At 44.2% G+C, this 15,308-nt stretch overlaps 1 protein-coding gene across 1 annotated transcript; it reads left to right on the top strand.

Moving 5' to 3' along the window:
* The first annotated feature begins 852 nt into the window (after positions 1–852).
* prima1 (proline rich membrane anchor 1) lies at positions 853–14,146 on the top strand. Its single transcript, XM_023285974.3, has 4 exons — positions 853–1,624; positions 2,472–2,613; positions 5,023–5,155; positions 11,934–14,146. Exons 1-4 carry the CDS (start codon positions 1,343–1,345, stop codon positions 12,031–12,033), a joined length of 657 nt encoding a protein of 218 aa, XP_023141742.1. The 5' UTR covers positions 853–1,342; the 3' UTR covers positions 12,034–14,146.
* Positions 14,147–15,308: the final 1,162 nt, after the last annotated feature.

Genomic DNA, 15,308 nt, shown 5'->3' with positions numbered 1-15,308 from the left:
CTCTGTTGTTATTAATGATGTCATCCCTCCTGTCAATCAACTGTTTTAGTAGCCATGAATGTCACGTTGGCTTTCTAGTACCATCTACATGACTGTGGGCTCTGGGGTAATTTCATAACTGCGCCTAGTGAAGACCACCAACAATATTATGCAACTGTGGCTCTTAAAAAACTGCCCATTGTTGTCTGATTTCTCTGCACTCTGCCCTACAGCATCACCTCTTATATCAGTGTGGGGGGTGTCAAAGGTGGTGAGGCAGTGATGGAAACACATGAATTTAACTTTGTTTTTTGTTGTTTTTTTTTAAAGATGCTGCTTTGTAAATGTGCTTTGTTGTGGTGCATGATCAGTAAATGCCAGGTTACATCAGTATTGTTTATCTCAGCCCACTTTGGGACATTGGAACCACAGAGTGCTCTAGCAGGCGCGCAGCACATCAAACATGGGTACGGCAGTGTTTTCAGTCGGTAGGCGTCTTGCACTCTCTCTCCCTCTCTCTCTCCACTTGACTTTAATTCGGTCTAGTACGCGTCATCCTTACGGACTCTCCTCCACGCATTGTGGGCTATACTTTCTGCGTGGATCACTATAAAAAATAACCCCACACAAATCAAACATAAACAAACAAACAAAGCCCAGCTGACATTATAACAACGCCTTCATAAGCGCATGCCCTTCCCCCTTGTGCGTGTGTGTGTGTGTGTGTGTGTGTGTGTGTGTGTGTGTGTGTGTGTGTGTGTGTGTGTGTGTGTGTGTGTGTGTGTGTGTGTGTGTGTGTGTGTGTGTGTGTGTGTGTGTGTGTGTGTGTGTGTGTGTGTGTGTGTGTGTGTGTGTGTGTGTGTTTTGGGGGGACTTTTGGAGAAGGCTGTCAGGATGAGCTGATGTGAGCGCTGCATCAAGTGCGCGGCGGTGATGCTCCCGTATAAAGCAGTCCGCTGTATTTTGGCACAGAGGGGGGATGCATCACTTTAACCCTCGGCTCTGCCCTCCGGACTCGCCCATACACTGTTCAGCCTAGATAAGTTGAGGAGGGGGGATATGTGTGATGCTTATTGCGAGGAAATCCTACCACCACCGATATTCCTGAGGATCTCTCTCTGTTCGGCTTTTTTTTTCCTTTCTTTTTTTTTTTTTTTCTTCAACTTCGATGGCTTGAGTGGCCCATTTGCACTCATGCTCGCAGCCGAGGAGGAATGTAAGGTACGGGCCATCTACCGCCCTCACATTGCGCGGAGTAGCGGCGTGATTCAGGTCGCTATCTGAGTGCCAATAAGAAAAAAAACTACTTTCGAGATGTGAATTATCGAGATTTGGCTACTCACTCCACCGGCTCGCCTGTCCTATGCTATCGACAACGGGATTTCAAGAGGAAAATGATTGTGGCATAAACTATTTCTGGAGACGCCTGTCACAGATATCGCCGCTGAACTGGAGAGGGTGGATGGTTATTTCCCAAACAGTTAAAGCCTATGTATACTGCATTCATTTGTTGGAAACGCTGCCTAGTATCATCGAGAACAGCGCAAGAGGAATGCTGGTCCAAGATCTAATGCCATTTACTTTAAGTTTCTGGCCTTTTTTCTTCGGTCATTGCCTTCTCTCACTGTTTTTACTCTCCTGCCAGGTAAGGATCACGTTCAGGCGCGCCACTTGTCAAATTACGCATGAGAAGAGGTTACACTATTGTAACTTGAGTTTGATTTACTGATGGAGCGTGGATGAGAGCCGCCAAAGTAATTATCTTTTCCAAGTAATGCATGTGCTTGTTAGGCTGCAATTAATGTATTATGCTTTGCTTGAGTCTTTGCACTGGATGTTGGGGAGAGCACACCTGTGTTTTGGAAATACTGGCAGACATGCATGTGTGTAGTGAGTTTCCAGAAAGGCATGAGGATTTGCAGCTTTGCACAAGTACACACAGACACTCAGCTCTCTTGTAGTGGGAACATGGAGTAGCCAACTGTGTTTTTATGATAGCAACATTCAGTTATCCCACCAGGATCCCTGCAGCAGGCATATGTTAGTGATGAGTATTCTAACCTCTGCCCTGCGCTGCTGCCTACAGATAGTGGTGAGCTGTTGTTCACACGCACGCAGTGTTGCCAGGGTTCATGTGTAATGTGATCTGCTTGAGTTTCCAAGTCCACCCACGCACACTCCTCGGGGCAGCCTGCTGCCCACTCTGTTGGTGGGTGGTTTCTTACAGGGAGCGGGCTGCAGCCATCGACGTGATACTATTCTGCATGTACTATATACACAGCAGCCCCAGTGACAACAACACTGGAGCTGTGTGATATGAAAAGAATGCTGAGAGGATATCCACAGTGCTGCTAACTGAGAGGCTGCTGAGTGTTCAAGCCTCTCCATTTGTGCTGCACAGCGTTGTGCTGATGGTACTTCTGAGTAATGCACTGAAGGACAGAGCGTCAGTCATTTCAATGTCTCTCTCTTCCTCTCTCCCTCGCCATAAGGGAGAGCTCCAGAGGTCATGCTCACGGACTGTGGCGGAGAAAGTTAGTGAACAGTGCCAGTTGGCATGCCACTGTAGAAGATACCCTCCCCTCCCTCCACCTCCGCCTCCACCGCCTCCACCGCGGCTACTGGCCACCCCAGGTAAGACTTCCAGCTCACGCTCCCAGGTTTCACACCTGTCTCCCTCCCAGTCCGTCTGTCTCACCCCGTCTGCTCTCACCCCACAGTTGGATCTCATTTCTAGCCAGATGCAGGTGTCAAGCAACTGGCTAGTCTGAAGAAACAGTTTAACTTGAAGTGTTTCCATTTATGCACAGAGGAAAAAAGTGCCATCAATCCCTTGAGATCAGTGTGTTAGTGCCCGTGCATGGGCGCAGATTTGCACTCGTGCACTACGTTTGTGTGTGTGATAGAGCCAGCAGGATGTTGACAGCTGAACACAGGACTAATTTATGCTGGGTCTGACCTTGGGGAGTACCCAGCTGCCTGTGAAATCCATGCCTGCTGGGCTGCCAAGCTCAGTGGTTCAGTGGTAGGGTTTCCCCCGGAGGACCCCTGATTAAAACACAGATGAGTTAATTAAATTAGCTTTAATTTGATAGAGATAAGGGCCTAATGAACCAGCCCAGTAGTTCCAGCATCGTTTTGAAGTTAAGCTGCCGGCAATAAGTGTGTGTGTGTTCATATACAACAAACGTGCATATCTGTGTTGATCCAGCGCCGGTTGTGGCAGTTTTTCCCCTCACACTCCCTCTTTCGTCTCACTTTGAGATGGTAAATGCATTGATTGATCGGAAAACATATTTCACTGACCTGCTTGCTGAAAGTTGATGTGATTTGTTTGTCGTCTCAAGCACCTTAATGAATAGTGTGCTGAAATATGGGACAGGCGTTGCTGATGATGCAGCCATTCTGAGCTATTACTGTGACTCTTTTGAATCACTCACCCTGAGCCCGTAATATCATGAGGAGAGAGAAGTACTTAATCACTGGGCAGTGGAAAGGTTTTAACCAATTAGTTCCAATGATTTTTTTCTGTCTGGTCAATGTGGACGGACGTCTGTTTTCCTCCGACTTGCCGTGTGAGGTACCTACGAATCGAGACTTATAGACCCTTTTGTGATTGTTGTCAAGGTCACTGCATGAATGCTGCCAAGACCATCTGACTGTAAGCTCAGGTGGGGGTTTGAATGCCCAATGACAGCTAATGCACGAGTGGATCTCTGAGCGTTGCGCTGACAACGTTTGATGCCTCGATAAACATCAGTATGTCATGATAAATGTGATAAATGGGCCAGTTTTTCCTCCTTTTTAACTTTACTCAGAAATGTTTGCAGAGGGTGGAGACGGCATGAATAATTCATTCAATGGAAGTTTTTTCTTAGTTCTCAATTTAATCTATAGAGACGCATAATTATCTTGATATTCCTTCAGTAGCCCAATTTGCTGAGCTTTTAGAGCTGAAATTTTGCTTTAAACTGTAGTCTTTAAAAATGCCATGAATATGCATAGCTAGCATGAAAAACTGGGACAATGACTGAGACCTTATCTTTGTCCTAAAAGTCTAAAAAAAAAATGGAGGAAAATTGGCACTGTTAAGTATGTGGGCTAAAAATGGTATCTGAGGTCCCTTCAAAGGAGCGTGCTTTATCACAATGAAGTAGATCCTTACCACTGACTGAATTAAATCCTACAGCCGTTGACAAAATGCAGGATTTAAAATGGAAGTTTGCCTGAGAGGAGCTTTTAAATTCATAGTGACTTATGACGTGGTGCGCTGTATTGGGGAGAGCCGTGCCTTTTTATTTGCTCCGTAGAAATGTGCTGTGCTGGAAACTCGTCTACAGCATTACTAAGGAGTATTTGTTGCCATGGTGTAAATCGTTCCTCTCATTCATAACAAAATAACACTACGTGCTGGAGTTGTGGGTTTGTTATTCAGTGCAGGGTGTTTTCTCAGCTGGAACAAACCTGCATTCATAGATAGACAGATATGCACATGACTAAACTGATTTATAGATGGTGGGGGAGCATCAAATGCTGCAGAAAGAGGGGAGAGAAGTTCTGCATTACAGACACGAAGTTGCTGATGCACATAATGTTATACAACATTCCTGGTGAGTGGTCTTACTCCACAGATCTAATGTGGAAAGAGCAGGAGGTTCCTGCAACAGTAATTGGTGTGGACAAGAGTGCTGGTGTAGGGAAGGCTGACGGGACCTTAAATGATTCATGGTGTCGGCTTGGATATCTTTGAACGTTGAACCTTAGACCTACAGAACAGGCGAGGACACGGCTGCATCCCAGCTCAGAGAGGAGTGAAGAAAATCACCTCCATGCTGCTCTGTTATTGTGTTGTGTAAGAGTCGAGCAGCTCACCGGCGATCTAATGACACTCAAGCCGGCATTGTGGCTTAAGTGTAATCATAGTGAATGTTTTTTGGATTTTGAACAATTTTTGGGATTTATTTGGTTTAATACAATATGTTTATTCTCATTTTCTGTATCTGCACCCCTCTTCTCCTGCCCCTTCTTGTCTCTTTTTCTAAGTGGCAGAGCCCGTAGTGCCCTTGTTGAGGCCCTGGTGGATGAAGATGGACATCATAGTGCTTGGAACGGTGGGCTGTGCCTCAGTTGTCTTCCTCCTCTCAGCCATCATCATCTGCTACAAGGCTATCAAGAGGTTAGACGTGACTCTTCCCTTTCCTCTCCTGTTCTTGTAATATTCCAGCAAGTTTCTCAATCTCATCCAAATTATTTCAAAGTGACGAGAAATTGAGATGAGTATCTGTCGTGGGCCGACCACTCAAGATCTCACGTGTAATTCGTGTTAGTTGTGTGCAGGAGGCTACAGTGACCCTGTCATCACCCTCCTGGGTCACACTGAGGTCAGAGGTTAAATAATGGAAGGGGTTGTAAATGTCTCTGAGGAAGATCCACTACAGAGTCACGCAGCGACATCCTATGCTCTAAATTAATTTATTGAAGTGCATGATGACCTAACAATACTGCGCTGATTTTAATTTACATAAGTGTCTAAAGCTTCCTAGAGTGGCAGCTGGATTCATGAATGTGAAAGCAAGAGGCAAGCAGAGGAATCCCAAGACACTGCTGTTGCAGCATTTCCCCCATTTGGCTTATTAGAGGAAAGGCTGTGTGAGGTTTTAGCCTGCAGCACAACCAGACCCAATTCCCTTTGCGACATTCAGGCTGCACGGTGTCACATGCACTCTGACATCCACGTAAATGTTCGCAGACATTTAGCAAACGCACACTCACACGTTTGCATCGTGCAAAAGGATGCAGAGGACACTTGTGTGCATCCATCCATGAGCACACAACATCTTTACATACACACATACATCATCTTGGCATATTTACACACTCGATAAAATATGGCATTAATGTTGACTCTCACACAACTATGTGAGAACAGCCATGTGTGCTAAATTAGGGAGCTCCTTCTGTGTTTTATTTATATGCATTTAAATAGATTTAGTATCATACCAAATTATATTTATGGAAGTGTATTAAGCCTGCATGGCAGATATGGCTTTCCTCAGCAGAACTCTATTTCTCCTTTCTTTAAACAACAAATAGGCAAAGTCAGGCCGCGGAAGTAATGGGTGGTTGGCTCAGGAATTCATTATGGCAATTCTCCAGCCCCCTGTGTAGCCAAGGGGCACCTTTTTTAATGCAGCAGTGGTAGGAAAGTGTTGTTGCAATACGGGCTCTAGCCCCAAACCCAAGTCATTATTTATGAATTAATTTGCGCAGTCATTCAGTCGCAGGCCACATCTTTTATACATGCAAGCAGGTCGTGTCCTGAAGCTCTGTGGGCTCTAGACTGCAGACTTTGTGCCATGCCAAGCTGCCCTCCATTCTGAATGAGAAGGAGAAAATACACCGGTCCAGACTGGCCTCATTAGACATTCATTAGTCACCAGCCAGTAGGAGAGCAGTCCAGGGAAAAATGTGATTCCTTTAGCATTTGTCATGGATGCTCTAATCATCCATCGCTCCTGAGACGAAGGAGAGAAATCTACTGAGTGAAAAGGACAGATAAAATGTTGTCTAGCAAAGCGAGCAAACGCAGTAATTGAGCGTTTTAGTCAATAACAATGTGAGAAAGGGTTCGTCAGTGAGAAAAACACAGCCGGTTATATATAGTCCTTACAGCCCCTCAGTGCTCCGGGCTTTCCCAGTGAAAATCAGCTGGCCGAGGGCCAGGGCCTGAGCACCATAGACAGTAGAGGAGCTAGCTCTGCAGGTCCCAGCCCTCCTGGCCTTTTGTTATTTTTTATAATCTCTGTCTGCCAGTCATCTGTCAGAAGCAAAGGGGACCTAGAAGAAAAAACACTTCCATACAATTCTATTCAGAGTCCACAGCACCAGGGAGGCTGGTGTGTGCAAGCATAAAGAAGAGGATTCAGACACACGCTGAGTTTCAGTGTTGCTGTGCCATCCGAAGCAAAAGACATGATGCTGCAGTCCAGGCTGTCAGCCATCCAAGAAACCAAAACAAATAAAACTCAAACCAACTGACTAATGAAGCTAGATGCTTTTCCCAATCACTTCCCGTTCTGGGAGGCTTGTCCAAAGACGGATAATACATCACAGCTGGTCCTGTCCAAGGCTAATACAGAATGTCCAAAATACTCAACCAGAGACACGATTAAAGGGGAAAACGCTCTAAAATGGTGTCAAATCCGGAATTTATTGATACATTATTCATCTCCTAGGTTTTATTTTCAAAATTGCTAAAGCAGCAGCATCAAAACTGGTGACAGATTTTTACATTCTGTTTTTAAATACTTTTTCTTTGAACCATAGCATGTTACTCTAATTTCCAGATGGCTGGAGTAATTGTAAACAGCCCAACACATGTCCCAATTTCGCCATGATCCATTCCCCAAACTTCAAACAGGAATGTGCGCTGTGATTGCACAGCTTTGATATGAAATATTCATCTAACCTGTGAAGTGTTGTGTTGCCACCTGCCATGTGTCAACAGCATGGCATCTATTATTGAAGGCCTGGGTAGAGGTCGGTTTGAGGCCCCAGCGCTCGGCCCTGTGTGGTGGCCCAAAGCGACATGGTCAGTCTGAGCGGAGATTACATCCTGGGAGAAATTAACCGGGCTGGAGCACCTTCCAGCAGGCTGTAGATCACCAGTGTCAGAGCATACTAGAGTGTAGCACATGACAGATCACCTAAGTGGACAATGTTAGACCTGTTGCCATTTCCTTTGTCATTATGAAATGCTTTAAAAATGAGCTAAGACAGAAATGCGACTGCAAACAGAGATATATTGGGACAGGTTGGGGATGTTAAATCTTTTGTGTAATCATCATAAGACCCCAGGGGCTCATGTCCGACTTCTGTTTATTGCTTTTCCATTAGCTTTTAACACTATCCAGACACATCTTCTAGGGAAAAGCGTATGACTCATTTCAGTCTTAAATCTAACTGGCTAGACTTTGTAACTAGCATGACACAAAGTGCGAAAAGAAATCATAAGTATGTAAAAGTGGCACAACATAGGGCTGCTGTTTCTCACCTCTTACTTAAATTTTGCACAGCAGCAACTGTCAGTTTTTATTAAAACAGCATGTTATAAATGCTCTCCTGGCGATGCAGTGATTGTTCATCTTTTACAGGAGCCAGAACAGGGTCATGGTGTCATATTTAAAAACCTTGTAACATGGTGTCATCAGTCATTCCTTCATCATAATGGGATGATAACCAAACGGAAGACCACAGTTAAGCATCAATTTAACAGCAAATGTTAAATGGGGCGCCAAAGTCACTCTGGTACAAAAACAGAATAATGTCTTGAGAGAGCCACATGTTGATAGTGTTTATAGGCGAGACAGTCGATCAATGGTGACTCCGTTTAACTGCCATTTTATTAAAGCTGGTTTATCTTTCTGCTTTATGGTGTGTTATGGAAACCTCAACCGCTCCAGTCAAAATTCAGAGTTGAGTCAGATTCAACTTTTTAACATCTACATTAAGCATGTTTAATCCAGGTCATCCTTCGGTCACAGAGTTTGAGTTGCCTCCATCTGTTCACTACTTTAGTGACAAAAAAGGGCTAAATCTTCCTTTGTTCTAGACCTGTTAAACTTTTATCATAATCTTTCTTAAGTGAACTCCAGAAATGTATCAGGCTTTTTAAAGATATAGAATCTGGGTCGGCTGGTCTGTGGGGAGACTCCTCTACTGCCCTCCTACAGGGAAGGTATCAGTTTTGTCTCTTATCTTATCGGTGCTTTACAGTGTTCTGTGATTGGTTGTTACTGCTTTTGTTTTCTTTTTCTTTTTTTTTTTTGCGTATGATCACCTAGCTGCAAACTACATTTCCCCCTCGGGAACAGTAAAGATTGATTGATTCATTAGTTGAAATACTGACCAATCAAAAAACATCAAAAGTTAAACTCATTAAGCGAACTTCAGTGACACTGGATGACGTTAAATGAATATCGACCTCGTTGACTTTCTATTTTAAGCAGAAGAATTCCCAGACTGGCTGTAAACAGTGGCGTCCCTCAGAGAAAACTTTGGTATATCCCAAACCCCCGAGCTGCAGCTGCATCAACCAAGCACCACCAACCCCACAGCAGAGTGTGTTTCCACCCCGGGGCTGGAGAGTTTCTTTTCTCAGGCTTTCCCCGGGTCCCACAGGGACACAGCAAGCAGCATCTGTCTCATATGGCCAGCATGTTTCCCTGGTGTGCTTAGCCATACGACCCTTCCCAGCTGACAACAAGAAGTGTGAGTCATACCCACGCGTTTTGTTCAGAACTTTTTTCCAGAACCATAAGGCCTCCAACAAGCCCAAACTGTAATAAATTAAATGCATGTTCACCTAAAAGCTGTTTTTTGGTCAGCAATTGTTTGGAATATCATACTTAGTCCTCAAATTTATTACCACGTATCATAATCATTGTTTACAAGCCAAAAGTTAAAGTGACCAGCCTCAGTTAAAATGAGGAGAATTTGTATTATATATATGACTTTTATTTGTAATATAACATTATAATAAGACTAAAAGTCAACATCCAGGTCGCAGCACTGTGAGGCTATACTGCACAAAGGGTAACATCAGCACGTTAACATGCTGACAGTGAGAATGCCAGCATGCTGATGCCCGTGTTCATTAACCTAAATAGCATGCTGGCTGCTGACTTGATAGTGGCACTAGATTAAACGTTCAGGGATCACCAAGGGCATTACTGTTCATCATGAGGGGGAAGTGTGTTTACTGATTTTCTTGGCAATCCATCCAAAAGATGCTGAGACATTTCACTAAATCTCGCACATTTCAACCTAATGGTAGCGAGACAGGAAAAAACACCAAAGTAGCATTCATCCTCTAGGATCCGTGAATGTTTTCAATCTGGACCAAAGTGGTGAAATTTCCATCCTTAGAGCCATGTTACTCTGCTGAAAAACTTACAGTTACTGAGGAAACACTCTCAAAATGCTTATTATTTAGACACTGTTGTGATTTTTCTTTCAAAAACGAGTGGAAACCCTTTAAAGAGCATCCTTAGAGTGACTTTGGGGGCAGATGAAAGTTCTTTCTTGTGTACCTTCAACTGAAAAACTGGATGGAGTCAAGCTGAGCCGGATTGCAGGGGAGCGTTGATGAACGCAGGAGGTGGAGAGGTGGAGGTTGAGCTCGGCGCCGAAATGACAGCAGAAAACAGCCGAAGACAGGAACAGTTTTAAAATGTGACAGCACAGAGATGGCTGTTTTAACAGGTGTGGCGAAAATCAGATTAGCTCAAGCGTACTGGGGCAATCGAAAAAGACAGCTGACGAATTGGGATGGCAGCAATAAATATTCAGTGAGCATATGCAGGAAGAATTCCTGATTGAACATTTATCAAAATGACAGACCGGCAAGAAATATTCCTATAAATATTGCTGGTATCCGAGGGAAATGAAAAAATCTGATTAGCTTGTAAATTTTCCATAAGACACATTTTAAGACTTTACAGCTGTTTATTTTTGATTTATTGTGTCAGACAAGGATTCAGCAAAAGGAGGCAAGAGCACATTATGAAATCAGGTGTATTATTGATGCTACACATGTTAAGTTTTAACTGAGATCTTGTCAGACATGTCGATTCAACTTAGTGGAAGAATTTGGACATAATATCAGAAACACCATCAATCTGTAACTGAGTAATTTCAGGCACAGGGAGGCCATTATCAGCTCAGATAAGAAAATAAAAATTGTAACAAAATCTCTGAGTGTACTGAACTGAGAATGGTGCATTTGTTGCCTATCAATTGTTCCATAGTCACTTTAAAAAGGTAATAAAAATTGTACTCTTGTTCCTCAACAAAAGGATAATATTTCACAAACAGTCTTTTTTTTCTTGTAGAGCAGTTTTTTTACATTATGAATTTTGCATTATGTTACGTATGAGCTCATTTCACCCTGTAAGAACTCCGTGTCTGCACAATTCCCTCCCTGCACGGTGCCCAAGAAAGGTAAAAGATTTGTGCTGGACCGGACTGAGCATGACTGTTCGTCAGCGTTGGACTGGCTAGCCTGGGCTTTCAGAGGAGAGGAGAGGAGAGGAGAGGAGAGGAGAGGGGAGGGGAGGGGAGGGGAGGGGAGGGGAGGGGAGGGGAGGGGAGGGGAGGGGAGGGGAGAGGAGAGGAGAGGAGAGGAGAGGAGAGGAGAGGAGAGGAGAGGAGAGGAGAGGAGAGGAGAGGAGAGGAGAGGAGAGGAGAGGAGAAACACTGAACTAAGATGTCGCTCAAGGGTCCTCTGTGCCAGTGAAGGCACTGTACAGTGTTGAGTGGGACAATGACTGTACTAACTGTATTCAGATCTGTCTCTGAGTTACATAAGCCCGAGCAGGGGAGAGCAGCTGAGGGGGTCGGTGCACAAGCCACAGTACACTGCACAAATATAATAACCACAAAGGCATCAAGGAGTGCATGAAAAGGGCTACATTGAATGATACTGCTCTTCACAGGCCAGCAGCAGCAGCAGCAAGGGGATCATGGGTTGAAGCTTTATTTCTGCACTACTCACAGTATTGCAGCGCAACCAGTGTTGAGAAGGAATTTCACAGGAGGTTATGTATCGATCTTATATCTTATTCCCAAACTGTTTTGACAGCCACACATACTCATTACTTAGGGGGAGGATTGCATCTACCAGTCCGAGCAGGTAATTGCCTTATCCCCAGTGTTGAGATGTGTCTTCCCCTCCTGTCTCCTTGCAAAATTGACCTTTTGAACATTGAGCTTATTAGAAAAGATCGCTGAGACCAGCATAGCCATCCAGAGGAGCTCGAGAAATCAAATCAGTCTGAAGGTTAACAGCATAGAAACTCTGTTTAATGACGTGGCCTTTAGCTGAGGGGGAATGTACCGTCAAATCTCTCCTGTCAAGGAATTCATCCTCACTTTATTAAAATGTTTATTTACAGGAAACCACTACGGAAAGAGGAAAACGGGACGAGTCGTGGGGAGTATGCCATGAGCATCCGTAACAAGAAGGCCATGGGTACGAACAACACTGTGGTATAGACTGTCTCCTGGTGCACACAGGGAGCGACGTCACCATTATCTCTCACCCTGACCCCCAATACAACAATCCCCTCTCACCCAGAATGCAACAGGGTTCTACCCGAGGTTTTCAAATAGGTAAACCTTCCCCCTTTGCTTGGCATGTTGCCCGGACTGAAGACACCATTTGGCTGAAGGAAAGCTGGAAAAAAAGATGGAAGGAAAAAAAAACAAGTCAGAAAGGACGGAGAGAAAGATCCACAAACCCCCATGGTGTCGAAAGTGGCACAGCAGGCTGAACATTATGCTCTTAGTAACAGCAAGTGTTGCTGACAGGCTGGTTGGCTGCTGGCTGGAGAGGGACTGTCTGCCAGTCTGCTGCAGATCCAGGCCTCACACACTGTTGACATCTGCAATGGAACACCAGACAATACAGCAGCCCTGCAGTCCCACGGGCGGCCTGACAGGACAGCCCATCACACACAACAAATAACATGCATGCCGTTTTTACAGAGAATGCAACATTTTTATATTTCAATCCTCACACTGTCCATCTTTTGTTCTCCATTTTTGAGACAGATGCTCTGTGAGAGGCATGATGTGACTGCCGGTCCTGGCTTTGAGATGTGGATTCATCTGACTATGCAATTTAAAGAAATCCATATTTTAAAAAAAGAGGAGCAGCGACATCAACATGGGACGTTCTGGTTATTTTACCATGCCAAAAAAGCCACTGAAGACTTAGGCTCAATGTAATATATTTCAGCCATTCATGTATTTATTGGTTCTCTTTAGTTACTTACCTATCTTCGAGTTTATTTTTCTACTTTAAAGAAAAGGACAGTCTTGTACGTTATTCTCATCTTTACAACTCTTGAACATCTTGATGAATCCATTTATTTCTTCATAGCTCTGTTTTCTAAGTGAATAATTTATAAACCATATAATTAATTTGTGATGCTCCGATGCTTTAAGCCTGCTGTCAGTTTGTTGAGACACTGATGCAGAAAACGTGCTTGCTCTGCAAAGAGTTTTGGTATCAGTTGTTTTGTCTCTGGGTGTTTGATATGCTTTTTTTCTGTTTCCCTGAGACTTCAGCTAAAAAGTCAGGGGTCCCAATGATGTGCTATGTGAATGTGTGTTTTCCAAACATTATTTCTGTGCTGCATCATATTGCCAATCCCAGTTTTTGATTCGTCAACTCAATGCAAGCACCCCTACAACTTCAAACCTGCAATCACAACTCATCCGGGTAAATCTTGTTGTTCCACAGTCTTGGGGTCAGCTAGATGCCTTCAGCCATGTTTTGTCTGGATTTGACAATCTTTATTTTTCTATCTGTCAAGAAGGGCTTAGCCCATCGCTATAGAAACAGGGGACGTGAGCCTAGAGCTGACCTTGTGACTGGTGACAGACAGGAGACTTAGCCAATAGCCAGAGATCAGGTTGCACACAGAGGATGGCCTCAGCAGGGATGTGTGTGACTCAGTGCTGTCACAGGCGTCCTCCACATCCCTGCTGGAAAAACACAACTGAGCTGAACTGGAGCATCACTCAACGCTGCTCTGCTTTTTTACATTAAATCTGTGTGTCTGTGGGTGCATGACTGTGTGTGTGTGTGTGTGTGTGTGTATGTGTGTGTGTGCGTGTATGAGTGTCTGTCTGTGAGTATGCATGCAGATGAGTGTACTCAGTGAGAGTGGGCTGTACTCTGTGGCTGTCAGTGAAGTATAGATATTGGCTAAACTGTGGAAAATTGGGGGGAAAAAAACACATGCTTGCATTTAAACATGCACAGGTATTAGCTAACAGTATACCCCACCATATACCTATATGAGAGAAATGATGGATGCATGAATGTAAATATTGATATTTAAATATCTGCCTTCTGGACTGTTAATTCATGTACAGTGTAACAGAACATATGTTTATACATAGTAAAAAATTTAAACAATGTGCTACCATTTAGAATTATGTCAATGTTGTCATGTTGATGGAGCAAGCCATTAATGTATATATGGCAATCAATAGTACATACACAATTTATGCATTATACCAAACAGATAAAAAGATGTGCATAAGTTGATTTCATTGCTGAGTTTTTCAGTTGTAAATAAAACTGTACATAACAACAGACCTACAGTCTAGTGTGTTTAAAGGGATACACATGCAGATATATAAAGGCAGACATGCAGGTCTAAAGGTGGTAAAATTGAGGCTGTTGTATTTAGCCTGTGCCCATCTTGTTTGCTGGGTTGTGCCATTTGTGTCTTGGGCAGAGCTGTGCTGGCCATGTCTCCTGGGCCCCCCACAGCGGAGGACATGTTCTCAGTCTGTCTCACACAGTGCATCTTTAATGAACTGCGATTACCAAGCGTATTCCACTCCATGGGGTTTAATGACGCAAACAGGAAAACTTATAGGTCACATATTGTGCTCGCTCTGGGCTCGATCAATAACAGTGTCATCAAAAAGCATGTGCGTGTGACGGCTTTCTGCAGCTCAAGCAAGAACACAAGTTGCCACAAGAAAATGAAGACTTTAAAAGAAGAAAAAAAAGGATGGTTTCAAGAGACTTCTGAGAGAGGCTACACTCGGTCATACAGACATGTTCCCATTTCTGTTTTAATTTGAGCTTTATACATTAACTGTGGCCGATGATGTGAAACAAACAAGGAGGATAAACCTGTACTATACAGGCTGATGCAGAAGAGCACTGAAGAGGAATGTCAATGAATTATAATGTGAATGAGACACCACAGAGCACTTTGCCTTCCCTGCTTTGGATGTGGCACTTGATGGTAATGCCAATGGACACTGTGAGCAATTTAAACATTCATGCATTGTCCAGCCTGGGCGCTGTGGATCTCACTGTAATAAAAGCAATGTGACAGCACGAGGCAGGGGTACCAGGGATTGTCACTGTCTCAACAAGTTTTACAAGGCTCTCAGAAGGTATTTCCAGAGAGCGAAAGGGGAGCTGATATTCTCTCAAATTGGGGTTCTTGGAAGTTGTTTCTGTGCAAAACTGCTAACAACGTGAGGGGAACTGTCGAGCCGCTCTTTAATGAAGGGATGCCACCAATGCACGCACCAGGTGATGCATCGTGAGTCCTTTCAAAGCTGACCTTCACCATCTTCGAGGACCCACTCACACCCTCTCCGTCTGAGAGGCCTTTGGTCAGTGTTAATTACCCTCAGTACCTCCAGCTGCCTGCTCATCAGGTCAGTGCTCCCATATGGTCCTGCAGGAGGCAGCAGGCGGGCGGGCAGGCAGGCAGGCAGGGGCGGGGAAA

The sequence above is a fragment of the Amphiprion ocellaris genome, chromosome 20, assembly GCF_022539595.1.
Source record: "Amphiprion ocellaris isolate individual 3 ecotype Okinawa chromosome 20, ASM2253959v1, whole genome shotgun sequence".
NCBI lineage: Eukaryota > Metazoa > Chordata > Actinopteri > Pomacentridae > Amphiprion > Amphiprion ocellaris.
This window is presented reverse-complemented; position numbering and strand designations above follow the sequence as displayed.

What these genes read in the sequence shown, in the direction of transcription:
- prima1 (XM_023285974.3), top strand. Translation starts at nt 1,343, where the DNA reads ATGCTATCGACAACGGGATTTCAAGAGGAAAATGATTGTGGCATAAAC. An exon ending in TGTTTTTACTCTCCTGCCAG is followed by an intron (nt 1,625 to 2,471) that starts GTAAGGATCACG and finishes CCTCGCCATAAG; the next exon opens with GGAGAGCTCCAGAGGTCATG. An exon ending in TGCTACAAGGCTATCAAGAG is followed by an intron (nt 5,156 to 11,933) that starts GTTAGACGTGAC and finishes GTTTATTTACAG; the next exon opens with GAAACCACTACGGAAAGAGG.